The 23,858-nt window shown below is 34.8% G+C and overlaps 1 protein-coding gene across 1 annotated transcript in view; it reads right to left on the bottom strand.

Moving 5' to 3' along the window:
* LOC145248345 (uncharacterized) overlaps positions 1-23,858 on the bottom strand; it is a 126,842-nt gene that overhangs the window by 7,934 nt on the left and 95,050 nt on the right. The window contains exons 18-23 of the mRNA XM_080110260.1: positions 20,927-21,047; positions 16,328-16,459; positions 12,204-12,404; positions 11,821-11,850; positions 3,197-3,373; positions 1,538-1,606 (exon numbers count right to left, since the gene is read on the bottom strand). Of these exons, the coding sequence (XP_079966386.1) occupies positions 1,538-1,606; positions 3,197-3,373; positions 11,821-11,850; positions 12,204-12,404; positions 16,328-16,459; positions 20,927-21,047 (730 nt within the window). The remainder of the gene's footprint in view (positions 1-1,537; positions 1,607-3,196; positions 3,374-11,820; positions 11,851-12,203; positions 12,405-16,327; positions 16,460-20,926; positions 21,048-23,858) is intronic.

The raw sequence follows: 23,858 nt of genomic DNA, 5'->3' as shown, positions 1-23,858 counted from the left end.
GCTATTTCTCACTTGCTATGATTTCATTTTTACAAGAATTTTAACGGAATGTGCTCTGATGAACTCATTGCACTTTTTTTTTCACATAACACACAGCAAATGCACTTCTGGTTTTAATTTATTTTTCTTTGAAAATCAATCATGCTGAAGAAGTCCCTTAAATAGGGACAAAATGTCAATAAACTTTGTAATATTTTAGGTTTTCCTTCTTATTTATATAATATATTTGATGGCAAAAAACTGATTCCACACACTGGGGTTGAATTCAATGGCTTTTCTTTGGGGTAAGTGCCTATAAATGCTGCAATATTTCAGCATTTTTAGTTCCTTTGTTTCTTGTGAACTTTAAATATATCAATTTCCTTTTATTGACATTTTTTTTTACTTTAACATTCAGAGAGAAAATCGATTAGTTGTACTTTCTGTTTCAATAGTTTTCACATAAGAAGATGGTATGATCACCAAATGTTGGGAGATTCTACTTATAGACACTGACGATAGGAACTGATGAATCAAATGCAATCAATAAGAAACCAGAATTGCTCCATAAAAATATTAAATCTGTTAGCATTTCGGCACATAATTTTTTTAGTGTCAACATGAGAAAGACTTTTTGCTCTTTGCCTGCAAAAAGTTTCGATTACTGAATCGTATCAACAACCCAGTAACTTCATCAGATTTTACAGATGCAGGTTTCTATAAAGTCTGATGAAGTTACTGGGTCGTTGATATGATTTGATAACCGAAACATGTGTAACTAAGCAGATAAAACGGCAATAAAAAAATATATATTTGCTCTGCAATAATATTGAGCACTTTCTTCAGGTTTTACTAATTACCATTTTTGCTACATATATATATATGAACAAATGATTAATAAAACATGTTAAAAGACATTGAAAAAGAGTTAAAAACATTTAATTTTAAAAAGGAAGCATAAGATAAGTGGATAGTCCTTAATCCGCGGAGTTTTGAAGAAATACTCTCCTTCTCATCAGAGGGCAGGAATTAGCAAAATCCGGGATCGGATTTTGCATGTAAAAGTATTTAATGAAACTACAAGTAAGTCACAGATCTTACTTGGTTAAAAAAAAAGGTGAGGTAAGGGGAGTAGGAGGTAAAAGAAAAATGATAAAAAGATTTCACATGAATAGATAGTCCGGTGAAGGGTAAAAAATCCAAGAATGGTAAAATCCAAACACGGTCGAATTAAAAATTTCCAATCCAACAGGTAAGTTCCAAATGGTTCAAAATGATCCAAAAGGCAGAATTTCTTGGAAAAAAATCACAAATGGACTGAGTTCCAAATCATTAAAAAGAAAAGTTCAAATGTGCACAGAAAAAGCACTGGAGAGAATATTTAAAATACGTCTGCCAAGGCCGGAGGAATCAAGTAAATTATATATATATATATATATATATATATATATGTCATTACAGTCACAAGTTTTTTTTCTTTTCAATATTTCCTTAAACAATGACATATTTTTTTACAATTTACGATTTTATTAGTAATTTAAAAACAAATTAAACTCACCTGCATCGCTCGACGTTTGAGGGTTGCCTGCCTCTGCACATCCTTAATATCATCTACGGCAAGACCGACCTGTTCAAGAGGAATCGCAATGATTAATTACATGCATTTAAATGTCATCTGAATGGTTTTAGAGTTAATTATCACAGTTTCGCATGCATAAGTTCACAGATATTTTATGTTATGGGAAAGCCGGAAGGAGGGTCACATTGTTTTCACATCGAATCTAAAATCGAATTGTATTCCTCAAAAGAAAATTCCTCTTCAAATATACCGTAATTTACAACAGCAACTATTGTATCTGTTGCTCTTTACATGCATTAATATCTTTCTTCTTCATCCTCACCCCTTTCTTTCTTCCTTCTTTTTCTTTCTTTGCCTAAAAGGAAAACTGACGGAACTCCTCTTCACCAATTCTGCAATTCACACCAACAAATCTTAGCACCAATGCCAAACACTTCACTCTCTGTCCTCCCCAATATGTCCTCCTTAAAGCAGCTATTCCACACATATGCAAATTAATGCCATATATAAAAAGAATCTACAAACAAATTTGTTTACGTTTCCCCATTTCAAGCCTCTTTTTGTGAATAGGTTCTTCTACTACAAGAACTTTAGTACCCGTTTCTTTTAATTTTTTTTTTTTTTTACTTACGTTCACCCCTAACAAGGCATATCGCAATTTGGGACCATGCCTAGGAAAAATTAACAAGATGTTGGTTTACGTTACATTTAAACTTCTGCATATAAGTACAATCAAGGAAGCAGATTGCAGGAAGGGAATTCCAAAGTCTAACTGTTTGAGAGAAGAAACTTTTAAAGCAGAAAGCTTTCTGGCATTTAGAGACCTCAACAATGAAGGGGTGACATTTTGTTGCTAATCGGGTTTGTACATCAAGGGGCACAAGTGCAACGAGTTCATCAGAGCACATTCCATTAAAATATTTGTAAAACAGGCACAGAGATGCAACATTGTGGTGATGGGACAGGGGTTGGAGCTGGGTTGACAAAGTGGGATCTATTAGATCCCAAACTTTTTTTGGACCCTATCTAAGAGGAAGAGGCTAGTGGTAGACGCACCAGTCCAGATGTGGCAACAATGCTCCGTGCATGGGCAAATGGTGGATTTGTAGAGGTACAGGATGTTCTCAAATGTGTGAAAATAGAATCTACTCTGAATATGACATGTAACGACATCCATGGATGACTCACGTATACTCAAAGATGCACAAAAACATGAAAAATATTTCGATTCGCTCATATCATCTCTCAAACCAGTAATTAAACATATTTGCAGTAGGGAATTACTAACAGAGCTGCTAAGGCATTTATTGATTTTCATTTTTATTTCTAGTTTTGGATCTTCATCATAAACATTCAGGAGCGAAAGTTAGAACAATATTTTATCATTCAATGCTGTTGGACATTCATGAATAAAACCTGGTGGACAAGTCAGTAATAGACTCAATATTTTTTTGTACCAAATATTTTTGAATTGCAGAAAGGATTGTGCATTTTATTAATGATTCCATAGGTGGAATTTTTAGGGGTCATCAAGGATTGTGTTTTATTAATAATTCCATGAGTGGAATCTATTTTTGGCAGGGCGGAGAAATATTGAACTAATGAGAAGCATCTGGAAAAAAATTGAAAATAGCTTACCAGCAAGTTCATAATGATGATCGATCCAAAAACAAGGAATATAACAAACATAATATAGGTCACGTGCTCAAACTGAGGCTTTGAATTTTCATCGTAGAAAATATCTGTGTATTCAAATTCACCAATAAGCATCACAGAAGTCTTCACTAAAGACTTCCCAATATTTCCGAATGGAGCCTGAAAAAGAGATAGGAGATCAGAATAAAGATTTAACATTAAAACATCAAACAGAGGAACCTGATATCTTAAAAAAATAAAATAAAATAAATAAATAAAAAAACTCATTTCCAAATTGTTTTTGAATGTCCGAATCAGAGTTATCTCCCTTTGGGAGAACCTGGTTCCTATACCAGAGCGATTCCCCTTGGTAAAAAAACAAAAACAAAAAAAAAAACCCAAAAAAACGCACAGATTTGCGATGTTACAAGATTTTGTTGGGAACCTTCACATCACACATGGTCAAGAAATTGTTGGCCGGCCACCCTAACAAGAAGACAGGCTTTCAACCCGTCTTCTTACAAAAAAGAGAAAAGATGGCATGGGAAAATATAAGTCTTTCTTTAATCTTTACATTTTTTTTTTTTTATATATATATGAATGGCTTTTACATTTTTCTGTTGGATGCAAACAATGTATTTTACATTTACCATATTAATAGTTTACCGTAGACAAACTTAATATTTTTTTTCTCCCCAAACTGTTTAACCCATTGTATTATTCTAACATGTATTTTTATGCCAATAAACCATTGCATTATTATGCCAATAAACCATTGCATTATTATGCCAATAAACCATTGCATTATTATGCCAATAAACCATTGCATTATTATGCCAATAAACCATTGCATTATTATGCCAATAAACCATTGCATTATTATGCCAATAAACCATTGTATTATTATGCCAATAAACCATTGCATTATTATGCCAATAAACCATTGTATTTTTATGCCAATAAACCATTGTATTATTATGCCAATAAACCATTGCATTATTATGCCAATAAACCATTGTATTTTTATGCCAATAAACCATTGTATTATTATGCCAATAAACCATTGCATTATTATGCCAATAAACCATTGTATTTTTATGCCAATAAACCATTGTATTATTATGCCAATAAACCATTGCATTATTATGCCAATAAACCATTGTATTTTTATGCCAATAAACCATTGTATTATTATGCCAATAAACCATTGCATTATTATGCCAATAAACCATTGCATTATTATGCCAATAAACCATTGCATTATTATGCCAATAAACCATTGTATTATTATACCAATAAACCATTGCATTATTATGCCAACAAACCATTGTATTATTATGCCAATAAACCATTGCATTATTATACCAATAAACCATTGCATTATTATGCCAATAAACCATTGTATTATTATGCCAATAAACCATTGTATTATTCCTATTTACAATGCCTCCCCATGGGACAGAGTTAAACACCAGAGTCATTTTTAATGTGGAAAAAAAAATAAATAAATAAAAATTGTCTCAGTCGTGAAGGATTTCTCCTCCACTAACAGAGAATGAAATTGTAGCATCTGAAGAACAGATACTACGCTTTGAGATATTAAATACTTTATTCAAGCTAAAATTACAATGTAAGTCTCAACTGAACAAAAAACTTAGGCACAAAGCCAACTCAAAATGGGGGAAAAATGGGGGTCATTGGTCATTCTTGTCACTCCAGAACTAAACAAAAAATTCCTCTTAGCTAGTATCTTCTTTCACCATAATACCGCATTCCCCCTTTTGTACTGGGGGACATCCTCATTAGAACCCAATTTTTTAAAACTTTTTATTTATACGTAAAAACAAAAAAGATAACAATAATGATGATACAATAATTCATTTGTGTCGAGGGCGGGGGAAGGAGAAAAAAAAAATACAAAAGTGGTTAGTAAGACCCTCCCGACCGCGTCTAGTTGATAGACCGCCTGTTCCACTTCGGTTTGTAAAGGAACCTGAGCTCCTGTAAGCCGGTTTCTAAGTGGACATGCTCTATAGATGGGACAAAATGGAGAAAAGAAAATTTTGTGGGTGAGGGATGGGGCGTTAGTGATTGATTTCTTTCTCTCCAAGATGGGTAAAATTTAGAGTGAGGGGTGAGAAGAAAAAATTGCAGATAGGAGGGGATGGGTATCTTAGAGGCTTCCTAGTTGGGGAGAGATGAAGCATTCACTCGGCTAGCTAAGAGGCTGAAAATTGATTACGCTTGGCGGAACTTCGTGTTCCACACCTAGGCAGGGAACACGTATTCAAATTTGGCTCCTTTTCGTACAGACTTGCGACACGTATCCATTGTCAAATGCTGTGCAATACAGTCTTCTTTTATCACATCTGATCTTCACCCGTAGTTGGTGTTTAAAGAACGCGATCAGATCCAGATCAGAAAATGACAACACCCCCCGGCCACCTTGCAGACGCGACGTCCAAATCACCATTCTCGCCATGGCCAGGATTATAATGTAGACCATTTGTCATTCCCTGTCCCACGGCGGCCTTAATTGTCAAAGATATTGGATAAGGTAATAGGGAAAGGATGCTCGGGATCGATGCGAGCCATCACCTTGCTGACATACAACCAGTACTGGTGGAGTTTGCAGCAATTGAAAAAAGCGTGATCAGTTGTTTCTACAGCCATTGTCCCGCAACGGGGACAAGCAGGCGACTCCAAAAAAACAGAACTGCATTATATGTTGTTAAGTGGAAGTGCATTTCAGGCCAATCGCCAGGTCAGAGAGAACTCCGAATTGTTCAGATGACTCGAACCTGGCACCCAACTCCTGAGGAGAGGATCTCACTCTGCTGCCAACCCAAACGCTCGGATAGTGGGTTGTTGGCACCCCCCCCCCCTCACCACCACTAGATCCCACTGGAGTTCCCTATGGGTAGTAGTCACAAGGTCACTGGACCTTGGTAGTCGTTTTAGCACAGCTCAGCACTCTTTTAGGAAGGCTGAATCTCCCCAGGGCGTGCGACGACTCTCGATAGAGGGGTCGAGAATGAGGTCGGGAAAGGCAGCAGTGATCGCGGGGTGCCACGGTTGCTCTTCTTGAAGGTAGTGGCTCAGGAGGGTCAGCCTCTCGGCGTCTCGATGACACTTCAAGTCTGGCATTCCTAAAACAGGACGTTGAATACAGACCTGTCTGCTCACCCAGTGTCTTCCTCTGTCCCAAAGGAGCGAGGACAAGAGTTCGACAAGAGCTGTTAGGTGTTATCTTGACCCAATGGCCAAGAATCCTGCATTATTACACCAATAAACCATTGCATTATTTTACTAATAAACCACAAGTATTAACTCGTATATGCATTAATTTAATTTCTCTACTCACACGTTGCTAACTTGATGAAACAGAATATCAAATATTTTAATATTTCAGCAATTTTAAAATTACTGGGAAGAGTCAAATGTTTTGATGCACCTGACATTGTTCAGCAGTTGTGGATGATTTGGTCAAAGTTGTGAAGGTGAGAAATGATACTGAACTGTTGACGTTGGATTGGATTGATGTGCTCCAAGTTCTGTCTCGTCTGGTTTTGTTGATTTTGTTTAACACCATATCAACCATTTTGGATTGTTTAATGGCGAATCCAGTAATTATGAAAAAAAAGTTTTATGCTTTCACGTTTTTCATATTTTCAAAAATTTATTCATGATATTTGATTTAGTTGTTTTGTTTCATGGCATATCAACTCTTTTTGGGTTATTTAATGTTGAATCTGGTAATTATGGAAAAACAAATTTTATCCTTCAAGTTTTTTTGCCTCTTCAAATATTTATTTGTGGTGTTTGGTTTGATTGTTTTGTAGAAGAAAAGTATTTTTGTTTTGCTTTTGATTGAGTTTTGAAAACAGATAGAAAAAAAACAACATTAATGTTTGGTGCATTTTTGGTCAGGAAGCCAGTTCAGACAGCCTGATCTGATAGCACCAGTTGTGTCCTAACAAGTATTACTACTCCAGACCAAAGTGGACCTGCGAGCAATAGTAACTGAGGGGCAACTCTGTTACGTTGCGCAGGACCCCAGTTTGGGAACGGTCGTAGTTAGTAGGTTTGTAACAAAAACGTAGTAGCCATCAATTTCCTTGATCGTCTGCTAGTGTCACTTGTTTACAATCCGAGCTAAACGGTTGTCATGGCAACTGCTAAGACAGCATGGTTATTTCCCCCTTGACCGGGCATTTTTTCATTCAAGCTGACTTATCAATTGTCGATCTTGTCATAACAACGACGGTATCTGAAACAAAGTTTTGACATGCACATAACGATCAGGCGTAACTCAAAACATAAAGGAAAGACGTAAGTCACGATTGCTTTTCATATAAAATATATTTTCAACTAAAGCCTTACATGCATTTTATCAAATCGTTCATTTCGACGGCTTGACTTTCCTTTCATTGAGCGATCGGAGGGGGGGAACGCGATTTTACTTCGACAATCGAATGTCCTTCGGCGGTCCTCATACCTACTTCTCTTCTGACTCCAAAAATCACATCGTTATATTCACAAGATTTTTGTTCCCGTATTTTTCCACAATTACGATCTCCGCTGGCTTGCATTTGATTGGTTACTGTCGATAATCGATTCTTCAATTCCCACGCAAGTTTCAGCTTTGTTTACAAAATGCATTGCTTGCATTTGACCCAGATCTCCAGTAACCCATTTCTCTTAGTCGGGCGACTATTGTTTTTGTTTATTGCACGTGTCTTTACAACACGTTCCAGCCTTGACCATAATTGTTTTTTCCAGGACATTCCAATCTTTCTTTGTTCTCGCAAAGGAATGTCCCATTCCAGCAAAATATGCGATCTCCCCCACAATCACTTTACTTTGTAAACAAAAAATCATTGTCCGATTTTTCTGTTTACGCCGTAATTACTTTTGTCTGGTGGACAATCGATATTCGATGCCCTCCTTTCGAGTTTCTTAAAAAGGTTTATTTTAACCGTTATGTATCGGATGGTCCCAGACAACTCCACATTCCTCACAGGCTCCAAATAGATGTCTTATTTTCTTTTATTATATATTGTGACCGCAGGTAGAAATTATTCAATTCGCGTGGATTTTGAAAGCGTGTCACAAATTGTATTTTCAGCACAGCCTGTCGAGGAACAGAAGTATACTCAGTGCGCCGATTTTGGTTGGTTGTTTTTGTTTAACGGCATATCAATCCTTTTCAGGTCATTTAATGCCAAATCCAGATATTTTGAAGAAAAATTTTTAATAGAATATGTTTTTTTTTTTCAAGTCAGTTTCTATTTAACCTATAGTTGGGACCCTAACAGGTACTACCACTCCAGGTTAGAGTGGACCTGGGAGCAATGGCAATTAAAGGGTGGCTCCACACTCCCCAAAGCCCGCAAGCTGAGGCCTCACCATCGGATACAATTTAAGGTCATATCCAGGACCCAGGCTCCCTAGACAAAAACAGCGAGAAACAAGTGTTGCATAAGAAAATTAGATCGTGTGTTTAGGACAAAGTTTGTAGAACAACGTCAAGCAAGCGGATAGCAAACGTGTACCAAAATTGTAAAAGTGAATTTCCTCAAGATTGCTGTTTGTCGACAAATTCTTAATTTGAGGAAAATAATAAACATCTTTTATGGAAGGTTAATTTTTGGCCTCTCTCTGCAACATATTTCTCTCCCAATAAAACCTTTAAATTGTCAACAAATCTCTTTTGGTTTTATACATCAAGTTTATTTGTCTTAAGAAACAGAGGATCAAAGTCACTTGATCAACAATACAAATCAGTTGCCACTTCAGCACCCATCGAGGGGATTAAACCACTTGATACGTGCACAAGATTTTATTTAATTGAATTGTGTTGCTTGATTGCTCACCGGCTATAACACTTGAGAATGCGTTGTTGGACACACAAACACGTGTGTATGTGAAAGACTGTGCAGCTCATGTGTTTCCTTTCCATCTTGAGAAAGAAAAGATTAAAGCCGCTTGATGATCAACAAGAAAAATCGGCAGACACACAGATGAAAAGCTGAAAAGCGACAATGGAGGGGACCAAGTCGGCTACACGTGTGTGTGTGTGTGTGTGTGTGCATGCGAGATTTTATTTAATGGAATCGTTTTTTGTGGTGTGTGTGTGCGCGCATGTGTGAAAGACTGTGTGTTCCTTTGTTGAATGTTGTTGAATGTTTGTTCATTTTAACATGATTGCTACAAAATCATCACAAATTTAAGGTCTCAACCTATGACGTTTAACCCTAACCTTCTGTTTTCTGGATTTTCTCCTATGCCTTGAAACACAACCAATGGTTTTATTAACGGAACTTAACTTTTTCTGATAAACCCAAACAGAATCACTTGAACAATTTTTGGTTATTCTACAGTGATCACTCACAAAAAAAACAAAAAAAAAAACACATCTAACTACAATTACTATCAACAATTTCATGTAACAAATGCTTCTGGTTGCTTCTGCATCATTATAGTCAAATTTGAATGAAGTCCCCGAATTAAACTTTACGTTTCACATCCATCTGTGTGGATTTCATAGCATGCATTAAATATTGATGCAAGTTTATTAGTAGATATTAGTGCGTACATATTGTTGAGATACGAGGTGACTTAAATACGAAAATATCTACGGAGCCAGTAAAGTTTCTCCTTTATTTTCCAAGACAACAACCAAGATTCTGAAAATATTCAAAGGTCACACTGACCCAAACGTTGCACAAAGGTGATAACAATGCAGAATGTTAATTTTTCTTTTTTCATTTCAGTAAATTTAATTTCTTTATTTTAAAATGGAAAGTCAAGTTATGAAAAATTCACATTTTGGACTTTTTTTCCATTTGCCTTTGATGTTCAATGTACAATTCTTTTTATTCCAAGTTTTCCTTCTATTCTAGAAATTTCTTGACAAAAGATTAGATATTAGGCTGCTGAGAAACATCAAAATAAGTCCAGATTTTCAGATTTCTTGTTGATATGCGGTATCTTTGTGAGTTACAAATAAATTTCAACAAAGATAAATGTTACACGACACATATCCATAAGAAGCAGCATCACACAAAGATTTTACTTCGTCATTACATTATGAAGAGTTGAAAATATGTCTATATTACAAATGTAGACATATTTTCAATACATATTTCACACAACTTATGTGGAAAGAAAAAAAAATAAGAGGTTGCTACATAACATTCTTTGTTAGGGAAATAGTTAAATAAAATCCATGTTTGCTCATTGTAGCAGATTCTGGACAGATATATAGCATTCATCCCGGATCACTAAAGTCTCACCAACCCTTGCTGCCCTTCTGGCAGTGACTGTCAAATTGTAGATGTCGCTCCCTAATGGTAGTAGATATGGCAGGTAGGTCGCCATAAAGTTGCTGCTTTGTGTGATGATCTTGCCAAAATATGTTTAACACTGTTCATAGCATATGGGTGTACGTGCCATTTAGCTTTCTTTACAATCTTTTGGAAAAAAATTGTAAGTAACTTTACACAGTAATGTTTTCAAAGATGTGACGAAGCTCCTATTTTAAAAAACGTTTTTTTTAATTCTAACATTGGTTTTAGAAGAAAAAAATAATTAGATTAAGCACCATCATTTTTATGAAATGAAACTTTTCATTTATATTTAGTCATAACGGTTCCTAAAAAAATATTTTTACAGATAGTACAGGGGGAAACGATAAATTGTCGCCATAGAAAAGACGATATGATTCCATTTCCATTTGATGAAAACTGGTTTTCTTTTTTTTTTTTAGTTGCAGACCATCTATTTGTTGGTCAGTTGTTTACAAATCCCAAGAGCAATAGGAGACTTTTATCATGTCTGAAAGTGACACAATGTTTAACGAGCAAGATCAGAGATGCGCCACTGTACAACTCATGCTCTCTACCAATCAAAGTCATGACAACAGGACTATTACCAACACATTCAAAATGCATCGATGGATTGCTACGAGTAACAGGGACATGCCCAAGGTGATAAAAACAAAGTTTTTGCCCACGGTTATGATCTTTGGTATGATTTCAAGAAAGAGCCACATCATGTCACCTAATATCTTCAAAATCGGCTTGAAAGTCAACACCAGTGTACCTGGATGTGCTGAAGAGTGTGGTGATCCCCTGGTGCAATTGAGTGGCCGCTGGCAAACCCTGGGTATGGCAGCAGAACTCTGCGCCAGCCCACAAGTCCAAAGAGACTCAGTCTCGGCTTCAGAAGGAGTACTATGACTTTGTACCTTTCTCTCACTGGTGTCCTTCCTCCTCCAACCTGAACTGCTAGACTACTTTCTTCGGTCACACATTGAAAACATCACCAACATGACTTTTCACAATACCAAAGCCAGCCTGATCACTGCCATCTGCCGAGTATTCGCCGAGCTCCTGCCAGTGCTTGTGGAAAAGGCATGCTTCCAGTTCCAGACCCATATTGAGGTGGTGATTGATGCTGAAGGCGGCTACATTGAATAGATGTCAGCTCTACTACATAATCAATTTACCTGAATTGATTTTTTCAATAGAAGTTTTAAAATAAAGCTGTAGTGTTGTTTCCTTTAGACGACAACATTATCGTTCCACCATGTAAAAAAAAGATAAAAAATATTAAAAACTTACATAAGCCACATGGTTTTTCATATTGTCAACCTGAAAAATAAAAATAATTTAATTCAAATAATTTAAATATCAGTTTTTTTTTCTTTTGAAGATTAAAATCGTACAGACCAAACTATTACATCTCATCGGCAAAAGTTAAAATTGTCTTGCATAAAAAGTTAAAAAATAAAGGGAGGTAACTAATAGCAGTTCTTCATTATTGTAGCTAATTTCGAAAATTGAATTTCAAGTGAAACCAATGGCATCTATTGAATTGTGATGCCACAATAACAAAAATATCACAAAATTACGAAAAACGATAAAGGTAAAAAATTAATTATTTCAAAGGCAATTAGCGAAAATTAAGTAATAGAAAAAAAAAAAAAAAAAAAAAAATGACTTACCCTGAAACGAAGAAGAGCAAAAAACCCAAAAGCAAATGCCACAATAAATAAAAGAAAAACAAGTGCAAACTGGATGAAGGTGTAAAGGATGTCGGTAACCATGACAACGTAAATGCCAAAGCGAGGAAATTTCTGTACAAACAGCACCAAATCCATCCAGGAGAAAAAGATGGCAATTGCACCTAAATTCCATTGCCATTCCTAAAAAAGGAAAAACATTTATATATATATTATATATATATATATATATATATATATATATATATATATATACATATACATATATATATATATATATATACACACATAAACTTTAATAGAAAATGACAAAAAAGTTTGAGATATAAAAAATAAAGAAAGACAACATAGCTTTTGGGATATATCTATATATATTTTTAAAAGTGACCTTGTATGTATATATATTTATATATGTGTGTGTGCGTGTGTGGATTTTAAGAGTTGAACTTAAATATTTAAGCTGACAAATTAATCGAGTCAATTCTCATTTGTTATTGTTGTACCATGTTATTAACTTTAAATTAAGATCTTTTGTAACAATTTATTTGAAAAATACTTAATCTGGTTCAATGTTAGTTAATAGGGAGACATTCTTAAAGAAACACCTAAATAGAAAAGCTAACGGGAATAACCCTTATTCTTTTAGAAAGAATAAACATTATTTGCTTTTATTAGTTTAGATACTGAACCTAATAATAATAATAAAAAAGGCATATTTAAAAACACATGGGTAATACTATGTCCGCAACTAGTATTATATATATGTTTCTATTTTCTTTTTTTTGTAAAATATGTTTTTCAATTATATTTCACTCTTTGTGCATACCAATGCGTTTTATTTAGAAGCTCAATATCTGTTAAATAAAACAACAGAGCATATATAAAAGAATAACAATATAATTACATTCCAAGATCCAAATATTTATTTCTATGCAAAACAGCTCTTCCAACATGTACAAATTTCGGTACATTTTTTTACAGATGCTTTTCGTTATACTTCTGGCAGCATCATATTGTCATGTATTTTTTCTATCTATATATAAAAGAATAACAGTTTAGTTACATTCCAAGATCCAAATATTTATTTCTATGCAAAACAGCTCCTCATTAAAATTTCAATACATTTTTTACAGATTTCTTTTTTCTGATATCATATTATCAGGCATTTTTATTTTCTAAGCAAAATATTTCTATTTTTTCCGAGGAGTATATGAATGGAAAAAGTCGGTAGTGATATAATAATAACAGACTGCTTCTGCATAACAAAACGCATCTCTAAAAAAATGTACCAAAATTTTAACAGGCTGGGGGAGCTGTTTTGCATGAAAAATAAATATTTGGATCTTGGAATGTAACTATGATGTTATTCTTTATATATATATGTGTGTGTGTATATATATATATATATATATATATATATATTACATTTCCTAATAAGAGAAGTAATGATTGCTACTTTGCATTGAGCATTGCTCAACGTAAAAATAATTGAGCTCTCTAGGCAGTCTGTAATGTAAACAAATATAAACATAATTTTCCTTCTATACAAGTAGAAAAATTGCATATGATGGTTAGGAAAGCTGAAGAAAAATTCTAGGCTATTTTGGTCATCCATAATTATAAAAATAAAAAAATGAAAATAAAAAAATAAACAAATTCTTATGAATCAACAGCGTCTAACTTTTTTCTTTTTTAAACCAGCTCTATTCTGTTGTTGATAATTATTTTCTCGGATTCTATTTTTTATTCAGTTGTGATAAAAGTGGTAATGAGAATGAGATGCAGGTCACAAATGTTCATTTAAAACAATATTCTGATTCACAATTGCAGACTTATCGAATGAATCTGTATACGTGAAAAACTAATTCGCAGTGACGTGAAGAGAACATTTTTTTTTTTTTAAATTTTCACCCCAAACAAGGCACATTGCCACTTTGATGTAGGAGGCTACTATCAGGGACATAAGCTACAGGAGTACTATGTAGGGAGTTGGGCAGCAAGATGTTGGTTCACGTTACACTTGAACTTCTGCAGGTCAGTACAGTTGGGGGAGCAGGAACCCATACACTGTTAAAGTACTTGTAGAACAGGCAGAGAGATGCAACATTTCGTCGATGGGGCAGAGGCTGAAGCTTAGAAAACAGTTCAGGACCTATCAGATTGGCAACTCTTTTGAACCTTGTCCAGGAGCGAGAGACTAGTAGCAGAGGCACTGGCCCAAATATGACAACAGTACTCCATACATGGGCGAATGGTGGCCTTATAGAGGTACAGGATACTTTCAGGTGTTAGTAGCTTTCTAGCATGGTAGAGAGAATCTAGCTTCTTCACAGTGGTCCTGGCAATGCTCTCAATGTAATTGTTCCAACTCATGTTTCCTGTGAATGTTAGGCCGAGGAGTTTAAAAGATCTACTTTTAGATAAAGAGTCTTTGGCCATTGCTATTGGTGGTAGAGAAGGTTTCTTGTAATCACTGAAGGAAACAAATTTAGTCTTGGCAGCATTGAATGTGACCATTTTTGTCCCAATTCCACTACACATCGGAGGTCATTTTCTAGTGTTTCTGCCATTTCTTTAGACATTTTCAGGGCAGGTACTCAAGTGAAAAAAACGGCAAAAAATATAGTAATGAACATTCTTTCGATGTTATTAGTTGTTTGAGATTTATATTTTGTCGTTGAGATTCGCTCTTTTTAAGTAGTTTAGGATATTTTTAGGGTTTTCTTTTTTAAAAGAGGTATTTTAGAGTTTTTGTCTTGTAAAAATGTTGACGAATGTATGTAAGGTCATAACAGTTTGGTAAGAAACGTTTTACTCCATAAGGCTTGTGACATGGTATACATTCGGAGGGTTCTTCATTGTTGGAAAAGTGGATTGCCTTTGTAATACGGCCGTTATGCTCAAACTGTGTTCATTATAATTCAAACATCTCTCAGACCACCACACCGTCCGGCACTGTTGAAAACAAACAAACAAAAATAAATTTGACTCGATTTTTTTTCTTTTTTAACAAAAGTCGTTCATTACTATTTTTCCTTCTCATCTCAACACCAGCTTAAAAGTCTCTTTCTGCTGGGACACAAGTCTATCTTACCTGGAATTGCATTTCTCTTTCTGCTCCACTACATGTCGGCCATAGACAGCCATTTTTCGTCTTCAACTTTACACGCCCATCTTTTTCAACCACACTTCTTTTCCCGACCACATGGTGTCCTTATATTTCTATTTTCTTGTTGCGCTAGCTCATGCATAATTCCCAATTTGCATATGTGCTTTTTATTGGCTACTGCTGCTAATATCCTCACAAGCCAGCTATCTTATAGCTGCTCCTGCTACTTTCCCACACACTCACCTTCGTAACATCTTTTTAAGGTTATAAGGCTACTAACAGGAGAGATCACACAAACGTTGCCACTGTAAAAATTGATCAGATTTAGAATATATGTTTGTTCATGTCAGTCTCCAACAATTTTATTCTCAGCCTAATCTACTCTCGCATGGCCTTGACTCTGATCTCTTATGAGGAGTTCCAAACTGATAACTGTCCAAATCAGGACACTGTCATACACTGTTGCAAAAGTCATTGACTTTTTATATATGGTCTTCTGTTCCCGTCATCTGCCACACCTTGATTAACAATCCCTTGTTAGCTTCCTTTTGTGCACATTGGTGAACAACCTTTTCTTTGGTTGTTCTACTGATAAACTTATTGCCTCTCTTTTTTTTTGTTACATTTTTCCTTATTTTTTGTTACATTTTTCCTTATTTTTGTTATATTTTTCCTTATTTTTTGTTACATTTTTCCTTATTTTTGTTATATTTTTCCTTATTTTTTGTTACATTTTTCCTTATTTTTTGTTACATTTTTCCTTATTTTTGTTATATTTTTCCTTATTTTTTGTACCAATTGTCACTATCCAGCTCCCCTACTCCCCGGGGAGTTGGTCCCCATTTCCCTTTCACTCCTCACATTAAAAATCGGCCTTCTGCCTAATTTGCTCGGTGGGGGACCAAATAAATACACACTTCATTTCCCTATTCATAAATAAACACTCTGCAAGGGACAATACTCCACTGATAAGATGATAAGGGGAGAAAACTCTTACCTCTATGTAATTCCGTTGCCATTGGCATTTATTAAAAGAAACCACAAATAATATCGTCAAGATGTAGGTCACCCATTCAAACATGTTCACAAAAGTCAAATAACCTGAGCCCGCTTGATAAAATTGGAAAATCTAGAACAAAAAACAAAAATAATTACGTCATCAGATGATGAAAATTGACATTTAATAATTTGTTGTTTTTTATTTTAATTAATCTGACATATGACATTTTATAATGCCAAGTTTAAATGCTATTTAGCATTTAAACTGACATATCAAAATTTGATTCTGACTAGTTATTTTTTTTTTTTTTTTTATACTATAGTAAAATATTTTGCTACGTTTTATTTAAAAAAAAAATTATTTAGTCCTGCTTGGACAACTGGGAAAATGTAAACTTTTCACTTACAATTGGAAAAAATATTGCCAAAAGAAATAAATTACATTTTTTATTACAATAAAAAATATAAAAGAATGTAAAAAGAATGGTTATATTCCTTACAAATAAAATTGGTTATCTTGAAACGGTTTGCTCCCAAAGAGGCTGTTATTTTTATTGATTAGTCTACCATGTAAAAGTTTGTCATATAAAAAAGTTTGGCAGTAAGTGACCCTTATCTGATTTATTGTTAAATTTGTTTTTTAGTTTTTGCAGATTTCATTTTTTTGTTAATTTTACAAATATTGTGATTCATATACTTATAAGTTAGCGTTTTTCAGCAACTTGAAAACAATCCTCTATTAACTCTATCAATAACCCTAAGTCTGAGTGGCAACTTATTGTCTCCAAAATTACTAGCTAGTATTAGCTGATCTCCTTTCTCGATTCAGACGTGTATTTCTTTGGAGTGGGGAATACTCAAACTTAGAGTTTGCAGTAGGATTAAGGGAGGATTTTTGTTTTATTTTATTTTTGCTTCTGAAAAATAGAAAAAATTAAATGAGTATTTTTTTTTTTTTTTTTTTTTAGTTTCAGAGATGGGGAAAGGGTATTCTATAGTTGATCAGTTTGTCAGGAGGGGTGATTTATTTATTTAGGTTTGTAATAAAATCAGCGTTTATTAAAAATAAAATTGAAACATTAACGTCATGATAGAACATATTGTCAAAGAAATTGTTTTTCATATGAAAGACTTTAAAATTAATCACTTAAAAATAGCAGCCACTTTAGGAGCAAACCACTTCAAATTCTACATGATTTATACTTGCATAATATTTGTGTAAAAAGGTTATAATAAACACAAACCTCTTTCTATATATACATATGTATGTATATATAGATATATATATATATTTGTTTAAAAAAATTTGCCTACCAAACTCGTCTGTCAGTTTTTGATCTACAGACATGAAACTTAAGCGCAGGTATTCGAACTCATGCAAAACTTTATGAAAGTAAAAATAAAATAGATAAACCCCATAATTTATCATACCATACCTGTTCACACTGAAACACTTATAACAATATTCTGTGGATCTATATTAAAAGACCTTGTTAAACTTTGTGACATATTTCCAGTCTATGGAGGTCAGGTTCGAACGAACACCCCATAATTTTATTTTCTGTATGAAGTTTTAAAAATCATGCAAATAAACTTTTAAAAGACTTCACTGCATCCCAGGCAACACCGGATAAGTACAGCAGCCGTATAAAGTATGAAGTTTCAAGATTTACTCCATTATTATAATTACACACACGTTAGGAATATATTGTTTTTTTTTACAAAGGAGTCACTACTTATTAAGGTCAAGAGGCTACTTGAGGATAAGGGTTAATGAGTGTATGGTAGTCAATGGGAAAATGTTGTAGTAATCGTTAGTAGTGGAAATTTGGTAAATGGGATTACTTAAAGGGAACGGCTCATCAAGAAGTTGTTCACATTTGACTTGAAGACGACCAAATTGTAGTCAGCTGAAAAGCAGGCAAACGGAGGAGAGTTCCACACTTGTGCAGTTCTAAGAAAGAAGCTTTCTTCATGTAGTTTATGCTTAGGTTTAGGCACAGATAAAGAGTGGGGAAAATTATTGATAGTGGTTGCAGCTAGATGAGTGTTTTTTTTTTTTCTGAAAGTTTGGCGAGGGGGTACTATAGATTGGTTGGTTGTTTTTGTTTTATGGCATATCAACCTTTTTCAGGTTATTTAATGCCGAATCTAGTTATTTTGAGGAACAATTTTTAATGGAGTATATTTCTTTTTTAGGTCAGATTCTATTTAACCCATAGTTGGGACCCTAACAGGTACTACCACTCCAGGTCAGAGTGGACCTGGGAGCAATGGCAATTAAAGGGTGGCTCCACATTTCCCAAGGCCCACAAGGTGGGGCCTCACCATCGGATATAGTTTTAGGTCATATCCAGGACCACTATAGATTGGAGCTCAGATAAACACTTGCACGAAAATAACGATAAAGCAGAGACAGGTTCGCAACATCTCTTCTGTGAGAAAGAGGTTTCAGGGAAAAGAAAAGGGCATCCCTACGAGGCTACGAAGTCTTTTTTAAATGATGTCGAGGCAGGACAGGGTTCTCTAATCAGCTCCAGCTCAATGTGGCAACAGTACTCCATCCTAGGATCGGCTATTATACAGGTAGAGAATTGCATCGGCAGTGAGATATCTACTGGAGCAGTAGAATGATGCCACCATTTTCTCAGTGACCTTGGCAATGGATTTGATATACATGTTCAATTTCAGATCAGGAGTAAAGGTCAGACCTAGAAACTTGTCAAAACACAGAACCTTCCCAAGATGAAAGGCATTCATTTCAATTGATGCCAGACAAGGGTCTGAGCGTTGATGATGTAAAGATAGAAGCTTGGTTTCAGATGCATTAAAATCAACCAGCCACGTTTTGGCCAACTCATCCTCTGGCCTTCTTCAAGTGTGTAACCACAGTGGGATAGAAATGTTGAGTCTCTTAACTTTATCCCCAGTAATTACTGCCTTCCATAGTTGTTGTCTCGCCACGTTTTAACCAACTAATCCTCTGGCCTTCTTTGGGTAGGATTTGAACTGCTATCTTCAGACAATGCTCACCTGCAACCGTAAAAACTCAATGCTTCTATCCATTGCACTGTGCCCCAAAGAAGGCCAGAGGATGAGTTGGCTGCTAGTTCTAATAATAAAATTGTATTCCTGTCTGCTTGTTTGTTCACAATTTGAAAAAGGTACACAGGTTCACATATTAATCTTCATACTGAAAACAAGAGTGTGCATCCTATTCCAGCATGATTTATATATATATATATTTTTTTTTTTTTTTTTTTTTTTACACAGTGATCACCACTTATCAAGGCCCGGAAGCCACTCAGTGATAAGGGTTATTGCAAGTACATTACGTTAGTGAGGAGATTTGCTGAAATGTTTACTTAAGGGGGCGGTTCATTAGGAATTTGTTAACATTGGACTTGAAGACATCCAAATTGTAGTCCGGAGGGAAGCAGGCAGACGGAACAGAGTTCCACAGGCGTGCAGTTCTAAGAAAGAAGCTTTGTTCATGGAATCTGCGTTTTGATTTAGGCACAGATATAGAGTGGGGGAAATTTGTCACAGTGGATTCAGCTAGACGGTGTTTTTCGTGAAAGATTGGCGAGGGGGGACCAGAGATTGGAGTTCAGACGAGCATCTGCCATGGAAATAACGATAAAACAAGGACAGGCTCGCAACGTCTCTTCTGTGGGAGAGAGGTTGCAGGGTAGAGAAAAGGGCATCCCCCACTAAGCCACGAAGTCTATTTTGTACTCTGTCAAGGCAGGATAGGCTGTTTTTAGCAGCTCCTGCCCAGATATGGCAACAGTATTCCATCCTTGGACGTACTTGGCTTTTATATAGATAGAGAATTGCATCCGTAGTGAGATATCTTCTGGAGCGGTAGAAGGATCCCACCATCTTTCCAGCGACCTTGGCAACAGACTTGATGTACGTGTTCCATTTCAGATCAGGAGTAAAGGTCAAAACCAGAAGCTTGTCAAAATATATATATATATATATATATATATATAAATATATATATATATATATATATTTATATATATATATATATATTTATATATATATATATATTCAAAGGAAATCTAAATTCAAGAATAATCTCATTTGCATATTCCATTAAATAAATTTTAATAATTTCATGCTATTGTTTTGATTTTTCTATGTAGAAATATTATTTAAAGTTGATTTAATTTATTTTTTATTTAATTCATTTTCAATTATATTCCAACACCAGTTGCATTTAGAAACAGCTTATTTAAGCTTTGAGAGATATTTCCTTATTTAATTTTCATAGATGCAAATGGTTGTGTTTTAAAATAAAATCAACATTTGATCCACTTTCAGGAAAACCATAACAAGTCAAGATATTTAGTGCATCTTAAATAGTATGTGACTAACCCTTCTGCTCACCAATGTTTCAACCTGGCAACACAGGGTATATACCGCTAGTGTGTGTGTGTATATATATATATATATATATATGTATATATATATATATACACATATATATATATATATATATATACTAAATACAACTGCAACCATGATACTTTTTGAACACCCCTTCCTCTTATATGTATATTAAAATAGAATAAACTGAACAACTCACCTCTCTCAATATCATGAATACACAGAGCCCAAGAATGATATATCGGCCATAATATGGGAAAAATGTCGGATTGACAATATTTGTGGAATCACAGTAAGTACCATTATAGTAAACAACACCCCTGCAGAAAAAAAAAAAAAAAAATGGTAATTGTTGAATTTTACAGTGTGTAAGAGTTTCATTAAAATAGGAGGGACCTGAATTTTCAGGAAGGGCTTCTAAACCATACTTTTACCCTTTTCCATAAAACTAGATTAAATTAAACATAGCCCACATTAGCCACCTTTACACCTAGCAGTTATGTTCTAAAATTTGTAATGATCAGTAAACTCTGATCAGATTTAACCATGTCTAAAATTTCAACGCTCGTTACCATTACACAAATCTCCTTCTCCACAACCTTTCTGTTATGTGCCGACTCTCGTGTTTTTTACTGGGACCCAATGCCAGTAATTAGAGATCATGACGAAACAAATGTTTACTACAAATGTAGGGAGAAACTAAACGCCTGATGATGCCATCCGCATCTCTCAATCCCTCAGTAGAAGAACAAGAGATAAGGAATGGATTTTAACCGCTCTTTTAGTCTCTCTCCTTGTGAACAAAATTTCTCCCCCCAATAAAACCTCTGAAATATTGTGTCTCTATGCATGAGTGGATTTGTTTTGCATTAAACCGATCAACAGCCGTACACTGAAAAGTGACGCTCAAAAGAATGAAGACCAGTGAGCGCTCGTGTAAGTAAAAATTGATCTGTTTTCATTCTCGCTCAGTAGCAATAACATATGCAGGGCTCATACAGATTTCCAATGTTCATTTTATGGCTTTCCAAAGTTTTTCAATGCCTTCTCTACACAATGGACAACAGAAAAAGTCATTTTCATTTATATTTTCAAGGCAAAAGTAAAAATTCATAGACTTTTCAAGCCTGTGCGAATCCTGAGACAAGTGTGTGTATGTTGGAAATAGTCTGTTAAATTTTTTATTGGAATTCATTATTGAGATGAGTTTTATTTATTAATTTTATTTATTGTGGACTATTATCCTCATATTTTCTTAGTTGTTACACAAAGTTTTGGCCAACTATTCCTCTTGCCTTCGTCAGGTGGTAACCGCGACGGGATAGGAACTCTGAATCTCCTAACTGCATCCACTGCAATTACTGCCTCCCGTAGTGATTGCTGTCTCACCACGTTTTGGTCATGCAAGCCTCTGGCCGGCTTTGGGGAGTATTGAAACTGCTATCTTCAAACAATTCTCACCTGGAATCATAGAGATTCAATGTCTCTATCAACTGCGCCACGGGCCCCGAAAACGTAATGAGACAACAACAACTACGGAAGGCAGTAATTGCAGTGGATGCAGTCAGGAGATCCAGAGTTCCTATCCCGTCACGGTTACCACCTGATGAAGGCCAGAGGAATAGTTGGCTGAAAGATGAGGATAATAGTCCGCAATAAATAAAAATTAACGTTTGTTTACAAAAATGTTATATTCAGTCTTTTCTTTAAATACTATTATGTTCCTCAGAATTGGCTAATTAATTCCCTGCTTCCTTTGTCTCAGCTCGTTTGACTCGTTAGTCTAGTGGTCTTCATCAATTCACAGTTTTAATACATCATTATGTATTCCTGTAACATTTGGTTATTCCCTAAGCTCAAAGAAAACGTTAGAGGGCTGTGATTATGAAACAACTGAGGAGATGAAAGAGACTGTGATGAGGGTTACACAAGACGAATTCCATGGAGTCTCCCAGAAGTTGTTGGAAGGGTACAACAAGTGCAAGAGACTCAAGTTTCATGTGTGTACTTCCAATAAAAGTTTCATGTGTGTACTTCCAATAAAAGTTTCATCTGTGTACTTCCAATAAAAGTTTCATCTGTGTACTTCCAATAAAAGTTTCATCTGTGTACTTCCAATAAAAGTTTCATCTGTGTACTTCCAATAAAAGTTTCATCTGTGTACTTCCAATAAAAGTTTCATCTGTGTACTTCCAATAAAAGTTTCATCTGTGTACTACCAATAAAAGTTTCATCTGTGTACTACCAATAAAAGTTTCATGTGTGTACTTCCAATAAAAGTTTCATCTGTGTACTTCCAATAAAAGTTTCATCTGTGTACTTCCAATAAAAGTTTCATCTGTGTACTTCCAATAAAAGTTTCATCTGTGTACTACCAATAAAAGTTTCATCTGTGTACTTCCAATAAAAGTTTCATCTGTGTACTTCCAATAAAAGTTTCATCTGTGTACTTCCAATAAAAGTTTCATCTGTGTACTTCCAATAAAAGTTTCATCTGTGTACTTCCAATAAAAGTTTCATCTGTGTACTACCAATAAAAGTTTCATCTGTGTACTACCAATAAAAGTTTCATCTGTGTACTACCAATAAAAGTTTCATCTGTGTACTACCAATAAAAGTTTCATCTGTGTACTTCCAATAAAAGTTTCATGTGTGTACTTCCAATAAAAGTTTCATGTGTGTACTTCCAATAAAAGTTTCATCTGTGTACTTCCAATAAAAGTTTCATGTGTGTACTTCCAATAAAAGTTTCATGTGTGTACTTCCAATAAAAGTTTCATGTGTGTACTTCCGATAAAAGTTTCATCTGTGTACTTCCGATAAAAGTTTCATCTGTGTACTTCCGATAAAAGTTTCATCTGTGTACTTCCAATAAAAGTTTCATGTGTGTACTTCCAATAAAAGTTTCATCTGTGTACTTCCAATAAAAGTTTCATCTGTGTACTTCCAATAAAAGTTTCATCTGTGTACTTCCAATAAAAGTTTCATCTGTGTACTTCCAATAAAAGTTTCATGTGTGTACTTCCAATAAAAGTTTCATCTGTGTACTTCCAATAAAAGTTTCATGTGTGTACTTCCAATAAAAGTTTCATGTGTGTACTTCCAATAAAAGTTTCATGTGTGTACTTCCA

Source organism: Euprymna scolopes, chromosome 26 (genome assembly GCF_053919585.1).
Source record: "Euprymna scolopes isolate OS-2025 chromosome 26, ASM5391958v1, whole genome shotgun sequence".
Lineage (NCBI taxonomy): Eukaryota > Metazoa > Mollusca > Cephalopoda > Sepiida > Sepiolidae > Euprymna > Euprymna scolopes.
The sequence above is the reverse complement of the archived record's forward strand: the minus strand, read 5'-3'. Positions and strand labels throughout refer to the sequence as shown.